Genomic DNA, 17,235 nt, shown 5'->3' with positions numbered 1-17,235 from the left:
ATTCCATCAGCCTCACCGCCTGAGGACTACTCCTTTGGGGAAACCCTACATACCATGAGGGAGCATTTCCACTGGGAAGGCCAGGATTACTCAGAATCCAAGAAAAGGCTCGGAGACTTCCTTTTATTACCTCAACACAGACCCCTTGCTATTCTGCCAGTGTTAGATATTGTGGATGATGTGTATACTGAATCCAGTTTAAATCCTGATTTCTTACCTCCAGCCCCTGTTAAACGTGACCGATACTACAGAGTCCCTGACTCATAAATTTCTGTATAAAAGCCCTGTAGCTGACCCTGAAACTATTTCTCAGGGACCCAAAGGAGTTAAGGCCTCATCAGCCAAGAATCCAGTTCCCTCTGACAGAGATTCCAGAGCATTAGACAGATGGGGAAAGAAAGTATATACGTCTGCAACTTTAGCAATGAGAGCCTTAAATTGCCAGTTTCACATGCTAAAATATCAGCAATTTTTACTGTCTCAGTTAAAACAAAAAAATGCTTCCAGAATCAGATCCTCCTAATTTTAAAGAAATGCAGGATTTATTGCATGCAGCTGAACAAGTGGGAAAGCATACTTTGTAATGTGGTTTTGATTCTGTAGAGGTCTCCTGCAGAGCAGCAGTTACAGGCTCTGTCATTAGAAGACATGCTTGGTTAAAATAACATACGTTACCAAATCATGTTAAAGCAAAATTTATTGGATGCACCTTTGCAGCAGGATGTGTTATTTGGAGTTAAGGCAGAAGAGGTATTAAAGAAAATGGAGGATAAGGCAAAATCTATGCAAATGGTGAAGGATTTCTTACAGGTTCAGCCTCCTAGATTTAGCAGAAACTGGCCAACTAAGAATTGGTTCTTTCCAATTAGACAGACCTCAAAGGGGAAGATACAGATGTCCAAGAGGTAGAGGTCAAACACAAGGTCCTTACAGGCCTCGACAATGGGTTGCATCAGGCCAGAAAGAATGGGAAGACAGGCCCCAACCATATAAAAAGCAGCTCCAATGACTTCCCACTACAGCTGCCAAACAAATCCCTCTTGGCAGGCCCCTTGGGAGGAAAACTGGCACTCCTCTACCACAATTGGCAAATGATCACCAAAGACAAATGGGTTCTCAACATTGTATTTCAAGGTTACAGGTTCCACTTTCACACTCTGCCAAGGTTAAAAGGAATGCCAAATCTGCCACCAAATCAATGGGCAGAGGCTCAAAAACAAATTACAGCACTCATGGATATATGAGAGCTATTCAAAAGGTACCATCACAGGAGCAAGGACAAGGATTTTTCTCAAGACTCTTTCTGGTACCCAGAAAGGACAAAGCCTGGAGGCCCATTCTGGATCTTTCATCTCTAAACACTTACCTGGATGTTCCGAAATTCAAAATGTTGACACTATAGCAGCTTCTTCCCATGCTGGGCAAGAAAGCTTGGCTCGTGACTTTGGACCTAAAGGAGGCATACCTGCATGTCCCTATCAGACAAAACTGCAGAAGATACCTCAGATTCATAGCTGGTTCAATGCACTACCAATTCTCTGCACTGCCCTTTGGCTTATCTACTGCGCCCAGCGTCTTCACATAGTGCCTGGCACCAGTAATTGCATTTTGCAGACAGAAAGGAATTCAAATTTATCCGTGCCTGGACGACTGCCTGATTCAAGCAGAGAGCAAGGACATTCTTCTAAAGCATCTGGCGTTTGTAAAAAAGTTAAGTTGCCTGGGGTACACAGTAAACGAAAAGAAATCAAAACTAGTGCCCTCACAAGAGATTATATTCCTGGGTGCCAGCTTGAACACAACGGCCCAGGTGGCTTATCTCACGTCAGACAAGCAAGGACAACTGACTCAATACTTCAATTGATGGCAACAAAGACCCAACTCCCTGCAAGAAAAATTCTGCAGGCCTTTGGTTACATGGCATCCTGCATACTACTAATTCCATATGTCAGACTGCATTTGAGGAAACTACAATGGTACCTAAAGAATGTATGATCTCAACACTGTCAAAGTTTGGAAACAGTTATACCCCTAATCCCTTGCGTTCAACAGGAGTTTCATTGGTGGGCTCAAGCTTATCACCTCAACAAGGGACAGCCTTTTACACAACCCACAGCCAGGCAAACACTGACAACAGATGCATCGGATTATGCCTGGGGAGCACACATGGCAGGCAAATGTATTCAAGGCACGTGGCCTGCAGAACAAAGGCATCTTCACATCAATCAAAAAGAGATGCTAGCTGTACAAAATGCCCTTATAGCTTTCAAGGACCTGCTGCATCCAGGACAACTACTGCTAAAGACAGACAACACCACAGTTATGTGGTACATAAACAAGCAAGGGGGCACTCACTCCTTCCCCCTATGCAGACAAGCCATGACCTTGTGGAACACAGCTATAAACCTTCATCTGCAAGCACAGTTCTTGCCAGGAGAGAAAAACACACTGGCAGATGACTTAAGCAGAAACATCATGGATCCCCACAAATGGGAATTGAATCCACAAATATTCAGAATTATAACACAGAAATGGTGGAGCCCGGACATAGATCTGTTTGCATCCCCAATAAACTGCCAGCTACAAAAAATCTGCACAAGGAGTTACCATCCACAAGCATGGAAAGTGGATGCCCTCTCATTCAGCTGGGAGAACCTACAAGTATAAGCTTTCCCACCACTACCTCTCCTGCCAAGGGTACTCATAAAAGCCAGGCAAGAAGATCCAAAGATGATCCTGATTGCACCAGACTGGCCACGCCAGCACTGGTACCCAATCTTAAGGAGCTTAGCACGAGAACCACCCTGGATTTTGCCTCAAATCCCACATCTGCTGACTCAGCATAACAATCAAATACTACACAGCCAGCTAAAGACCTTTAAACCTAGCTGCATGGAAGATTCCTTAGTCAAGCAAGCAATGCCTCTCTCCAAAGCTGTTATGGATGTCATTCTGGAGGCCAGAAGGCCTAGTACCAGGAAAGCATATTCGGATAAATGAAAGAGATTCTGTTCCTGGAACCAAGCTCACAGCCTTGACCTTCTTGTCCCAAACATTCCTCAGATACTACAGTACTTAACTGAGATGCTGGACAAAGGCCTCTCCTTCTCATCCTTCAAGATCCACGCCTTTTGAGCCAGCTAACACAGCAGAATTAAAATATATCTCTTGGAAAACTGCTCTGCTCCTGGCAATAACATCAGCACGAAGAGTTTCAGAATTACAGGCACTAATGGCAGTGGAACCTTTCCTCATTTTCCACCAGGACAGGGTGTCTTTAAGAACTAACCCTACGTTTATGCCAAAGGTGGTATCCAGTGTGGCTCTAAACCAAACTATTCACCTGCCAACTTTTTATCCTAAACCACAGAATAAAGGGGAGAGACTACTGCACTCTTTGGACATTCACAGGCAGTTACGCTTCTACTTGGACAAAACCAAAGCTTTCAGAAAATTTGAGCAATTATTGGTAGCATATGCTGCAGGAGCACAGGGAAAAGCCATTTCAAAACAGACCATTTCAAAATGGATAGGACATTGTATACGTTTCTGCTACACATACCATGGAAAACCTGTACCTAGCAGCATTAGATCTCACTCCACCAGGGCAACAGCCACTTCAACTGCCTACCTCAGGGGAGTACCTACCAAGGATATTTTGGAAGCAACAACTTGGAGTTCTGTACATACCTTCACCAAGCATTACCATCTGCCACTATACTCTAAATCCAGAGCTGGCTTCGCCACTGCAGTACTGCAGGGCCTTATAGCCACCCCTAATAGCTTATAGAACGAGCCAACCTACCTCAGCTTTGGGATTCTACCCAAGTGTAATGACTGCAGCAGTGTAACACGATGAACATAGTACAGTTTTGTACCTATCATAAATGTAGATGTTCGAGTGTATACTGCTGCAGTCCAGGTTACCCTCCCTCCTTCCCCTCTTACTGGCTGGTACGTACCTATGTCTTCTACCCTTACTACCTATGGGGAGTATTTGCTGGTAGCTGTAAGTTGTTTTTTGCTTTTCTTATGTATGTTTTATTAGCAATTGGAATTGCCTACCTATTTAGAGGCACCTGACATCTGGGGCAAGAAAAACTGAAGAAAATGGCGTCTGCTGCATCTTGTATACCCCTGTCGCACTGATGTCAGGGTGGAGGCGACAGCAACCGACGCCAGACCAAGACTTTGGAACTCAGGCCGGCTGGGGAACCGCCTGACGGCAGGATAACCCAAGTGTAATGACTGCAGCAGTGTATACACTCGAACATCTACATTTATGGTAGGTACAAAACTGTACTTTTCTTTGCATACTAACCCCTCCTTTCTGCCCTAAGTCATTTCACAAATGCATATTAATCAGACCATGCATTTGCCTGTTTTCTTCCCTAATTTCAGCAAGAAGGGTGAATATGCTTTACATTTGTTAAATGTTCATAGACCGTTACGTTTCTTTTTGCATAGGACTAAAGAGTTTTGGAAAGCAAGCCAATTGTTTATTGCCTTTGCAGGCCCCAGGAAAGGTCTTCCAGTATCCAAAGTTACTTTTTTGAAATGAGACTGTCATTGCATTTCTTTCTTTTACACCTCAAAAGGTATAAATCCTTTCAAATCTATTTGAGCTTACTCAACCAGGGCAATGGCCACATCTGCAGTCTTCCAGACAAATGCCTCCATGGATGATGTGTGTGCAGCAACCAGATGGACAAACCATCATATATCATTATCACTCATTACAAGTAAGATTTGTTCTCCAGGGGAAGAGCCTTCTTTAGTTTGGTTCTGAGGAACATCCTTCCGTGAGGCAACCCGGGGTAAAGGTAGCTGGGGACTCTGTCCCACATGTGAGGATGTGAGGATAAGATGACATGAAAAGTTGGCAGTGTCAGATAAAGAAGTTGCGTACTCAACATAACGTTCCAGCTGTAATGTCGATTTTTCATCTCTGCTTACATTCCTCCCTCTAACCCCCCCCCCCCTTTTTTTTTTGGTTGAACTGTAAAAGAATTCCGGGTCATTTTTTGTCATTTCCAATATTCCAGAAGTGGTCTCCTTAAAAATCCTTTTAGCATTAAAACTTATTTCATTCTTCTGTGGTAATTCTAGCAAACAAGATCTGAGGTAACCGGGAGAGATGCGTTATGGGTAAGGGGGGTATCCAAGAGCTTTTTGGTTGCGACGAGCTTAGTAACGGCTGAGTTGGATTCAGTGGATCAGATCCAGACTCATATGTGAGGAGAGATGAAAAATCGACAATACAGACAGAACATTATGGTGAGTACATAACTTCTTTTTGTTTTTGCCCTTACTTCAGCTAAGAGGGTGTCTGAATTTCAGGCCTTTGTGGCTGTTTCCCCTTTTTTAGTTTTTCATATGTGCAGAATCCTTTTAGTTTGCCCACTTTTTTCTCTTTTCTGCATTCTGCTAGTGAGAAGATTCTTCACACCTTCCATTTGCATAGGCAACCCAGATATTACTTGGATAAGACTAAAGCCATTCACAAGTGGGAGCAGCTTTTTATTTGTTTTCATCATAGAGCTTTAGGTTTACTGTTTCTGAGCAAACCATTTCTTCTTGGATCTCCAAGGCCATTGCTTTTTGGTATTCCATTCATGGGAAATGTCTTTCTGCTTCTTTAAAGGCTTATTCAGCCAGGACTGTGGCTTCCTCTGGTGCTTTTTTCAAAGAATTGGATGCTATTTCCATCCTTGAAGCAGCTAGCTGGACTTCTCTACATCACCTTACTAAGCATTACAAACTGGATGTTGTTTTCAGAGCAACAGCTGGCTTTTTCTGTACTATCCTGCATGGGTTTCTTGAGGGCTGTGCGGGGCCTTCATCTTCTCAAGTTTCCTTTTGAGCTTTTGCACTTTCCCTTTAGTGAAGAGCACTGCAACCGTAATATGGAAGGACATAGTACAGTTGTGTGTAATCTTCCCATAGCAGTTGATGTCCTTCTCTTCATTGTTGTAGTATTTGCTTCCTCTCTTCTCCTTCATTTCTTCCTTCTGGATGCACTTGTTCCTCCTTCTCTTCTTAGACTGTTGTTCCTCTTGGGGCATTTCATTTCTGAAGTATGTATATCTGTACATTACCTTATTGCCCTCTGCCATGAGCGAGGAGCATACGTGTGACACTGTGGCCTTTTAAAATCCTAAGGCTTTAGTGTACTGGCTTAACATTTGACTAACCTAGGTAGGGAATGCCTTTAGTGAAGAGGAGGACATCTCCTGTTTTGGTAAGATGTTACACAACTGTACTTTGTACAATAATAGCAAATTTGTGCTTGGTTATAATGGCCACAATTATTTCATTATGATGGTGTTACAGTGATTTTTCTGTATGGTGGTAAAACTGTAACTTTTAAAAGATAAAATTAGAGCATTTTACTTGTGATATTTATTTGTTTGTTTGTTTGAGCAGGGAGTTTTGATGTCAGTGGACTGTTTTTAGGCTCTGCCTGATACCTGCAAGAATACCTTAGTTATCACATCAACATAACGGTGTAAAAGTTAATTGCATCATTCTGTAAGTTTTTCTTCTTAATGGTTTAATGATTGATTACTGTATGGTAGTAAAAGGAAGCCCTGTGATTTTTGTATGTAGCAATGTTTTGCTTTACATAAAGATATTTAATTCAATACCAACCAAGTTAATTTAAAATAAACTTTCCTAACTTTTTAATTTCATTGAGTCGAATATATGGACTTTACATGAGGTAATCTTCTCTTGTCCAGTTTCTAACTTATTGTTCTGTGTGTTTTTGATTAAGGGACTTCAGTGGTGGCAGTTAGTAGATAAAAGATTGTGCTGGCATGGGCATGCAGGCGGAGGTCTTCATACAGATCCAAAAGAAGGGGTAAGCAGTGCAGTCTAATTACTCAGCGTTGGTTCTGTTTGCTGTGTGATGTTCTTTTGTAGTAGAAGAATACTCCTGTGCTTTCTACAACATTGATTTGCTTATCTCTACATTGATTTTTAGCTTCAACTGAGAAGATTTTTTTTTGTAAGAAGTAATAGTGGGAGGGATGTTTAATTTTGCTGCTGGTTGCATTAGACATTATGCTCATTTTATCATGACTGATTTCATTTATTGTGAAGCATAAAATATTTGATTGGCTTGTTAACACTTTTATGCCTACAATTTGTCAGACAGATAAAAGGCTAAAAAGAGAAGTATTTGTAATGAACTGGAAAGGAGATGGCATATTTTGTGGATCTGAGTCTGATATGGTACTTTAACTTGATATCTTCTGAACGGCTTAAAATGTGAAAGAATTTCTTAGATTATATTGTGATTCAGATTTTGTAATGCTGAGGACCAGTTTCTTGCCTGTGAAGTTTTTATTAGTTCACAAACTTGATGAATAAACTAATCCAGCAGAGACCCATTTCACCCATGATCTGGGTACAAGTCACAGAAGTGGTTAAGTGCAATAGATAAATGTAAGTAAAGCGAAAAATGTTGTGTACATGTGTAAAGGAGTGCATTTTTGTACAACAGATGTATATAAGCAGTGACTATACATGTACGGAAAGCAACAAAAATGATGATTTAATGCATGCAAATATTTTAAATTGACTTAAGAAAAAATATTTAAAATCATTTGATGCTAGCTTTGACTCCAATATTTATACAGGTAATTGTAGTGTTTCTTTGGTACTGCTGACTGACATACAGCTGTTAAACAACAGTTAGTGATGTAGTTTTAGAAAAAGAGCAGGGGGGGGTATGCTCCATTGGGCTTGGAGGTTAAAACTTGTTTTGAATGACTGATTAAAGTAGAACTAGGGTTATCCTGTGTCTAAACCTGTCTGTAGTGATGGCAGTAAATGAAGCTTGGAATAAGGCTTCATATTTTTTGGTGATGTGTACTTTCAGGCTCCCATATGTCACATGGTGGCTTAGTGCATAACCTGTGATGGAAAGGAGAGCCTTGAGGTTTACAGCCCTTACCCTTCCTTACTGAAGGTATGAGAAGCCTCAGTTTTCATGGGTTGGGAGTTAAGCAGCTGATATAGAATAAATTTGTAATGAAAAAAGGGGATGGATTCTATATATTTGTTGTCATATTTTCATTTATGTTGTAAATATTTTGAGAACCTGAAGCCTTTTTTGCAGAGGCAAGCTCACTGTATCCCATATGTAGGACTTTGCTGTTTCTCTTATTTGCATATTTAGTTATGCTTGGGTACTCCCAAGGTCATATAGTCTCATGGCCATTCTCGCCGTGCCAGTACTCTCTCTCAGACCGCACCTCCTTTCTCCAGGTGGGTCTGTCTTACCAGTCCTTCCTGGAGTAAATTTGTCATCCAGTTTAGGCATTATAGTAAGATAATGAGTTGTCCTGCTTAACATGCATGGAAAGTTTGCTCCAGAAGTTTGGGAGTTGCTGGGTTATAAACCTGTCCCCTCCATCATGTTTGATTTGTCTGTTGAGGATGATTTAGGTCCCTGGTTTTAGTATTGGTGAAGATTTTTGGCTTGTGGTAAAAAAGGAGGTCCAGGATCATTGTGTTTTTAATGGCACAGTAAGCAAGACTAAATCTCCCATAACCAGTGTGCCTCTTGTGAATCGACATATGCCAACAGGAAAAAAGTCAATTCCCTTAAGTACCATTGAGTGGTCAGACTTTCTGTTGATATACACTGGATAACAGCATTTATTTTTCTGGAGATGAAGCAAACTCTTAGAAAAATCAAGTATGTAAAACAATTTTCCTCATTTTTGCACCATTTCTCATACTATTTCTGATTTTTAAACAGTTAAAGAAAAAAATGCAACAGATACTTTTTTCTCTGTTGCTTCTCTTGCATTGCACTAATTTACTGTGCAAGTGTGAGAATGTAAGTTTTATACCCATGTGATCCTTTTGACTTGGCCAACCTGCTAGCAGATGGGTTCAGAGCAAACTTCACCCTGCTGTTCCCACCAAAGGCCCATTCGACATCCCCGATACTTGCCCCGCAGCTCACATCTCCATAGATCAAGTGTTAAAGACCCTATTCAAGGCAAAGAACACAGCTACCATAGGACCTGATAATATCTCAGGCTGTATTCTGCAATATCTCCAACAAAAAGTAGCCTCGTATTGAGCACCCTGTTCAACCATAGCCTAAGTACAGGCTTCATTCCAGCAGAGTGGACAACTGCCATTGTCATCCCTTTGCACAAAGGTGATGCCAATACTGACCCTGGAAACTATTGCCTCATTAGCTTGACAAGTTTGATCTGTAAGGGCATGGAGTGTATTTTTATGGACCTCATAAACAAGGACATAGGCAGTCTCCAAGCACTTGACCCCATCCAATTCGGATTTGTCAAGGGCAGATCTAGTCTGTTGAACCTGGTTGACTTTTTTGAGACTGTCACCAAGGCATTGGATGATGGAAAGTAAGTACATACAGCTTACCTTGACTTGGCCAAAGACTTTGGCATCACCGAACAAATGGCTCACCGATAGTACTCACAAGGTCTAAATAGGTGCCACCACCTCTGTCAGCAGAACTGTCACTAGTGGTGTCCCCTAGGGATCTGTCATGTGACCCCTATTGTTTGGCATCTACTTGTCAGAGGTCCAGGCAAAGACAAAAGGCTTATGGCTGACCTAAGTTTGCAGACAACTGTAAGTTGGTTGCTGTCATTGACTCCCCAAATGATGTTAACATACTTCAAGAGGATGTCACAGCAGCAAATGACTGATACCAAAGTCATGGCCTTAAGTTAAACACAAAAAAATATTATCATACCATTTGGCAAAACACAAAACATGGCCCCTACTGATTACCACATCAACGGCAACCCCTTAAGCACACAATCTGTGGTGAGAGACCTGGGTATACAGGTTGACAGAAGCAAAGCTTTCGGGTTAACCACCCTTCATCAGTACATAAAATGGAATGAATCTAAAAACACTTAAGTAGGAACATAATTGCATCACATGATTCAGCCAGCCTAACAAATTCTTCAAACAGTTAGGTTTTTAAAAATATTAAAATATTGCTATATAAATTCTAAAATTCCTATGTATACTTAAACATTCTATAATTATATAAGAAATATACAAAATATACAAAATGTATACTATAACTTTCATATAAACATATGTACACCCATACACATCCATATTGCACATGGAATATCTCATATAACTTGCATAATAGGTATAGGGAATAGATAATAAAACGTATATCACAATAAAACTACAGACTATGCAAGAAGTGTAAAAGAGTTTAAAAAACATAAGAGACCCTCAGTGAAAACTGTTGGTGTATTAGTGTAAAATGCAATAAGGACTAAATATTTTCTCTTTGTCTTTTGATAAGAACTGGTTTCAGACTAGTCGTTACATTTAATCCAGGTTTTTGCTCTGCATCTAATCTAATTATCCATTCAAGTTCTTTAAGTTCTAATGCATTATTAATATCACCCCCTCTCAAACCAAGGTTAACCTCACAAATCACTCTAAATTTAAACGCATGCCCTTCATTTTCCTTAATATGTTTGCTTAATGCATTTGTCATAATTTCCCTTCTTATTTCGGACTTGTGTTCTATTATGTGCTCTTTTAACTTTCTGATAGTCTTACCTATATAAAAACTTTGACATTTAATGCAAGTCGCAAGGTAGACTATTTGACAAGTGTTACAGTTGGCTAAACATTTAAATTCATGTTTTTCCTTTGTTATAGGATGTTCAGATATATTAGAAGAATCAAATATATCAACACAACATGTACAATTATGGCATTTTTGCATTAAATTTTTCTTTGAATAAATACCCTTTTCCTCTTTTTCTTTGAAATCTTTACAACATAACTTCTGTTTAAGATTCTCCATACTCCTAAAGGAAAAATTTGGTTTCATTCCTAATAACTCTTTAACCTCTGGTGAAGCTAGCATTATCAGCCAGTTTCTTTCTATGATATTACAGACATCTCTTGTATGGGCATTAAATGTGGTTACATATCTTATTACATTATTTCTATTATCTGACATATTCACTGGTTGTCTATTAGACCCACCAAAAAGTTTATATTCATTGCTTCTTTTTATTTTAATCTCATCATATATATGTTCAATAATTTGTGATGGATAGTCTAGCTTGATAAAATCCTGCATCATTTCACTTGCCTGGATTGCAAAATTAACGTCTTCTGTATTCAACTTACTTGTTCTAATCAATTGAGCTTTAAGCACGCATTTAAATGTATGTTGTGGGTGCATACTATCTTTTCTAATATATCTATTTGCACTCACTTCCTTTTTATAGATTGTTGTGTGTATACCATGTTCTTTCTTATATAGTCTAATATCCTTCTCAGAGTATGTCATTTTAAATTTTAAAAAATTTGTAGTCATATTTAAATAGTTAACATAATCATTTAATTCGGCTACATTACCATCCCAAATAAGAAAACAATCATAAAAAAAAATCTCTTATAAAATTTCACCTTTGTGTTCAGTGTATTGCAATTATTTAAGAGAAATTGTTTCTCCCATTGATATAATACTAAATTCGCATATGTGTTTGCTATTGGGGTGCCCATTGCTACTCCCGTCAGCTGCAGATAAAGTTTTTTATCAAATAAGAAAACATTTTTCGTTAATACCATATCCAAAAGTATACAAACATTTTCAATTTCCCTTACTTGCATAGAAGTCTCAGAATTAAGAAAAGCTCTTATAGCATCTATACCATAGTCATTTGGGATCACTGTAAATAATGAAACAATATCTAATGTCACAAATAAAAAAAAAGAGTTCTCCGTATTAGACTCATACCAATTATACAGCTTAGTTAAAAAATCTTAGGTGTTTTTTAATATAGTCGGGCATTTAACTAAATACTTATTTAATTGCATCTGTAAATATTTAGAAATTGGCTCCATTATCCAGCCACTGCCCGATACAATTGCAAAAAACTGAGTACTTTCATTCCACAGCCGTACCATGTTGTTCTTGCATTTACCAATGTAGTTGAAAGGGAGTTAAGACACCTATATCTAAGAACTAAAAAAGAAAAACGTTATAATTTAACATACCGAGAGTTTGGCATTATGTGAACTTGAACGGAAACATGACATTGTGATTAAGCAGGCCGATAAAGGGGGAACCATAGTTGTAATGGACAGGGTTAAATATTATGAGAACTTTGAAAATTTTTTGTCGGATGTAACAGTTTTTAAAGAAATAACTATGAATGATGTTAAAAAATGTGTAGCAAATGTGAACATGTTAATATATGAATTACAGCTAACCGAAGATTTTTCTATTGATCTCTTTAACTACTTTACGGTATCCTGTCCTAGGATACCACGAATATATGGTATCCCAAAAATACATAAAGACTTGGAGAATCCCCCACTAAGGCCAATTGTATCGGGCAGTGGCTGGATAACTGAGCCAATTTCTAAATATTTACAGGTACAATTAAATAAGTATTTAGTTAAATGCCTGACTATATTAAAAAACACCGAAGATTTTTTAACTAAGCTGTATAATTGGTATGAGTCTAATACTGAGAACTCTTTTTTATTTGTGACCTTAGATATTGTTTCATTATTTACAGTGATCCCAAATGACTATGGTATAGATGCTATAAGAGTTTTTCTTAATTCTGAGACTTCTATGCAAGTAAGGGAAATTGAAAATGTTTGTATACTTTTGGATATGGTATTAACGAAAAATGTTTTCTTATTTTTAATAAAAAACTTTATCTGCAGCTGATGGGAGTAGCAATGGGCACCCCAATAGCAAACACATATGCGAATTTAGTATTATATCAATGGGAGAAACAATTTCTCTTAAGTAATTGCAATACACTGAACACAAAGGTGAAATTTTATAAGAGATTTGTCGATGATTGTTTTCTTATTTGGGATGGTAATATAGCCGAATTAAATGATTATGTTAACTATTTAATTATGACTACAAATTTTTTAAAATGACATACTCTGAGAAGGATATTACTTTTTTTAGATATTAGACTATATAAGAAAGAACATGGTATACACACGACAACCTATAAAAAGGAAGTGAGTGCAAATAGATATATTAGAAAAGATAGTATACACCCACAACATACATTTAAAGGCATGCTTAAAGCTCAATTGATTAGAACAAGTAAGTTGAATACAGAAGACGTTAATTTTGCAATCCAGGCAAGTGAAATGATGCAGGATTTTATCAAGCTAGACTATCCATCACAAATTATTGAACATATATACGATGAGATTAAAATAAAAAGAAGCAATGAATATAAACCTGTTTTTGGTGGGTCTAATAGACAACCAGTGAATATGTCAGATAATAGAAATAATGTAATAAGATATGTAACCACATTTAATGTCCATACAAGAGATGTCTGTAATATTTTATTTTATTTTATTTTACATTTGTTGACCGGGCTAGTCTAGCTGGATATATGTCCATTTTCAGTAGAGGCCCGGGGAGAAAAGCTCCATGTGCAAAACAATATGAATAATACAATAGACAACATATGATAGACCAAAAATAGAATAGAACAATATATAATAAAAACATTTTAAGTATGGTCATGAAAAAGTCTACAGAATAATAGAAAAAAACACATTTAAAATATGGTCATGAAAACGTCTACAGAAGAATATATGCAATGTATACGATGGTAAAGCAGTTAAAGATGATAATAAAGAAGTAAATATGAAGAATTCAGTCACAGGATTCATAATAAGCAGCTTTAGAATGGAAGGGTAGATGATGCAGGTGGTTGTAGTGAGAAGAAGCAGCAGTTAGTCAGGGATAATACAGGAACATAACCAGTGTTTCTTGAGATGAAGCTTGAGCTTCTTAAAGTTTATGAGAGCAGAGAGTAGTAAGTTCAGTGGGTAGAAGATTCCATAGCTTACCAACGGTGTTACAGATGAGGGAGTCGCCTGCTACATTGTTAGCTCTGCTGGTGTTAAACAGTAGTTTATTAGCAGAGCGTAAGTTTTTAGGATTATGGTAGAGGGTAAGTAGGCTTGAGAGTATAGGAGTATTAGAGGGTTGATACATTCTTTTATGGGCAATAGTAAGCTGTGAAAAATGAAGATGCTGCAGAAATTCTAACCAATCGAGTTGTATAAGATTTAGACAGTGATGAGTTTGGAAAGGAGAGAGGCGGCAGCAAGTCTGGCAATATTGTTATAGGATACAGTCAGCTTGTGAACGTTAGTTTTAGAAAGGTTTGTATAGATGGGTGAGGCATAGAGTAGAGTAGAAATGAGATGAGTTCTGACTATAGCAGTCCTGGCTGTTGGAGTAAGAAAGGGTTTGATTCTATAGAGGGATCCAAGTTTCTTGTTGACTGTTTTTATTGTACTATTAATATGTGTGTCAAAGTTGAGGTTATTGTCAATAGTTATTCCTAGGAGCTTGGTAGTTTGGTCTGGAGAGATAACCGTGCCATTGTTAGATGCAAGTGTAAATTATATGGGGGTGGACTTGCGTGTTGGGGAGAAGAGTAGCAGTTTTGTTTTCTTAGGATTTAGGAGGAGACAGCGGTTTGTAAACCATTGTTCCACAGTGTTAAATGCGTTCTGGGTTATGGTTTGCAGTTCAATTTGAGAGGTAGCTGAGCAGATAATAGTGGAGTCATCTGCATACTGAATGCAGGTAGAATGAGGAATTGCTGAGTGAAGATCATTAATATAGATGGAAAATAGGAGCGGCCCTAATATGGAGCCCTGAGGGACACCAAGGGAGATAGGTAGGAGATTTGATAGATTATTGTGCCAGAGTACCGCTTGTTTTCTGTTATTAAGGTAAGATTTGAACCAGTTGATGGTTAATGGGTCAAGGGACAGAGATTGCATGATATGCAAGAGCAGCTGGTGATGAGCCATGTCGAAGGCTTTGGATAAATCAATGAATACTGCAGAGGAATGAAAGCCATTGTTACGATTATTATTAATACAGTTTAAAAGATAGCAGGGCAGTGGTGGTACTATGGTAAGGTCTGAAGCCATGTTGACAGTTAGCCAGTAGCTTATTTTGGAGAAGGTGGTTTACAAGTTGTTTCTGAATACATTTTTCCATAATTTTTGCCAAGGGAGATAGCAAGGCTATGGGACGAAAATTAGAGAAATCATTTGAGTTCCCACCTTTGTGTAGAGGAATAATATAAGATATTTTCCAGATGGTCGGGATATGTCCTTCACTAATGGTTCTGTTGATAAGAATGGGTATAGGGTAGGCTATAGATTTGGCTCCTATTTGAAGGTATTCTGCTGGGAGTTGGTCAGCTGAGGGGGTGGAAGGTTTAAGTTTTATTATAAGAGAGCAAATAGTAGAAGTAGACACTGGTTGCAATAGAGAGGAAGGAGGAGGATTTACAGAAGAATTAGGCAGGTTTGCGGTGTCTGGTGTAAGATGGCTAGCAAGAGATTGGATGGCATTGGTAAAGGAGTTGGCAGTGTGAATGGGATTATCTGGGTTGGAGCCTAGAGGGTTGGGGGTGACTGATTTTCCTGGATGAAGAAGTTTGTTAATGCTGTTCCAGAACATTTGAGGTTTATTAAGATGGGTTTGCTGTATTTGGAGGTGAAAGTTCTTTTTATCTAGCACTATGGCTTTTTTTGTATCATTTCTTAGTTGTCTGAAAATTAAGTGATCTAATGGGTTTTTGGTAGAACGCCATTTCACCCAGGCTTCGTTTCTCAGATGTATTTTATGCCTTGAAGTGTTTGAGAGCCAAGGTGCAGGTTTAGCTTTACATCTAATAGTACGTAATGGGGCATGGTGGTTCAGGATGGATAAGAATGTGGAATTAAAATATGCAACAGCTTCATCAAGTGGAAGATATTTCAGTGGTGACCAATTACATTGTTTAAGTTCTGTAAGGAATAGACCGTGGTTAAATTGTTTTTTGGAGCGAACAGTTCTGGCAATGTTGGGATGAGTAAGGTTGGTTTTAGATCTAATAAAATAGGTTAGGGAGTGGACACTTAGATCATCTGGGAGGGTCCCTACTTTGTAGGTATGTAGAGGATTGTTAGTAAGTATCCAGTCCAAGATAGTTTCTTTGTTGTTCGGTTTGTGAGTTCTGGTAGAGGAGTTAATAGTTTGAGTAAAGCCATGTAGGTTAATGTGGGTAGAAGGGCGTGAACTATTACAGGACTGCCAATCAATATTGAGGTCACCTAACATTATAGTTTCCTGAGGGAGGTTGATAGTAAGCCAGTTCAGGATATTTTCAAGGGTATTAATATTGTTTCCTGGTGGTAGGTATAGGCTAATGACATTTATAGCTTTATTAGGGTTGACTTGAAGTTTAGTGATAAGTAATTCAGCTTTGTTGTCTAAGCATGGGTTAAGGTCAATGGTGCTAATTTGGAGTTTAGTTTTGTAGAGGATTGTAACCCCTCCTCCCTTTTTGGTAGTACGGTAATTTCTAATGATATTATAACCAGGAGGGATAACTTCATTATCTTTGATTGTGGGTTTAAGCCACGTTTCAGATAGGCATAGGATATCAAATTGGTGGACATCTAGTAGGGCATGGAGGTGTGGGATTTTATTATTAATGCTGCGTATATTAAGATGTGCTATGAGGAGAGAGTTTGCTGGCTTGGAAGGGGTTATGGAGCTACTATTAATTAGAGCATATTTATCAGTGGTAGAGGTATGATTAGGACCAGGGTTTGGGTTAATGTCTCCATCTAGTAGGGAGTGAAGGTATGTAAAGTATTTATGGTAAAGTAGTTTGTAAGAATGGATAAGTATTTTTTTGTTATTGGTATTATTATATTTAATGGGTGCTAGTCTGTGAAATTTGGGAAGTATGTAGATGGGTGTGGATGTAATATTTAAAGAGATTGGAGTAATGTTAAGTGGTAATGTGGAAGTATATTTTGTGGGAAAGGGGGTAGAGGAGTAAAGTGGTTGTTCGTATGAGGATAAGAGATATATAGTAAAAAGAGAATGAAGTAGTGTGAGAATGAGAAGTAGTTGAATTAGGTGGTGGGTGGGAGATGTTGGCATTGTGGAGTGAAATAGTTAATAGTTGAATGTGTGGTGTGATAGGTAACTTGGTGTAGTGGTGAATGTAGTGTGGGAAGTGAATAACAGAGTTAATTGGGGGTGGGTGTGACTAATACTAATGTGTTGAGGGAGGTGTGATGTGATAATGATGTGAGCAGTGGTATTGGTGCAGTATTAAAGGGGGTGTGGTGTAGGAGTAATAAGTGTAGGGGCCCTTGGGGCGGGTG

General features: G+C 38.5%; 1 protein-coding gene across 2 annotated transcripts in view; it reads left to right on the top strand.

The window, feature by feature from the left end:
- ABCB7 (ATP binding cassette subfamily B member 7) overlaps positions 1 to 17,235 on the top strand; it is a 1,517,597-nt gene that overhangs the window by 150,086 nt on the left and 1,350,276 nt on the right. For both annotated transcript variants that reach the window (XM_044057689.1, XM_044057687.1), the window contains exon 3: positions 6,776 to 6,862. In XM_044057689.1, the coding sequence (XP_043913624.1) occupies positions 6,776 to 6,862 (87 nt within the window). The remainder of the gene's footprint in view (positions 1 to 6,775; positions 6,863 to 17,235) is intronic.

This window comes from Protopterus annectens, chromosome 15.part0 (assembly GCF_019279795.1).
Source record: "Protopterus annectens isolate FY-2018-M chromosome 15.part0, PAN1.0, whole genome shotgun sequence".
NCBI lineage: Eukaryota > Metazoa > Chordata > Ceratodontiformes > Protopteridae > Protopterus > Protopterus annectens.
This window is presented reverse-complemented; position numbering and strand designations above follow the sequence as displayed.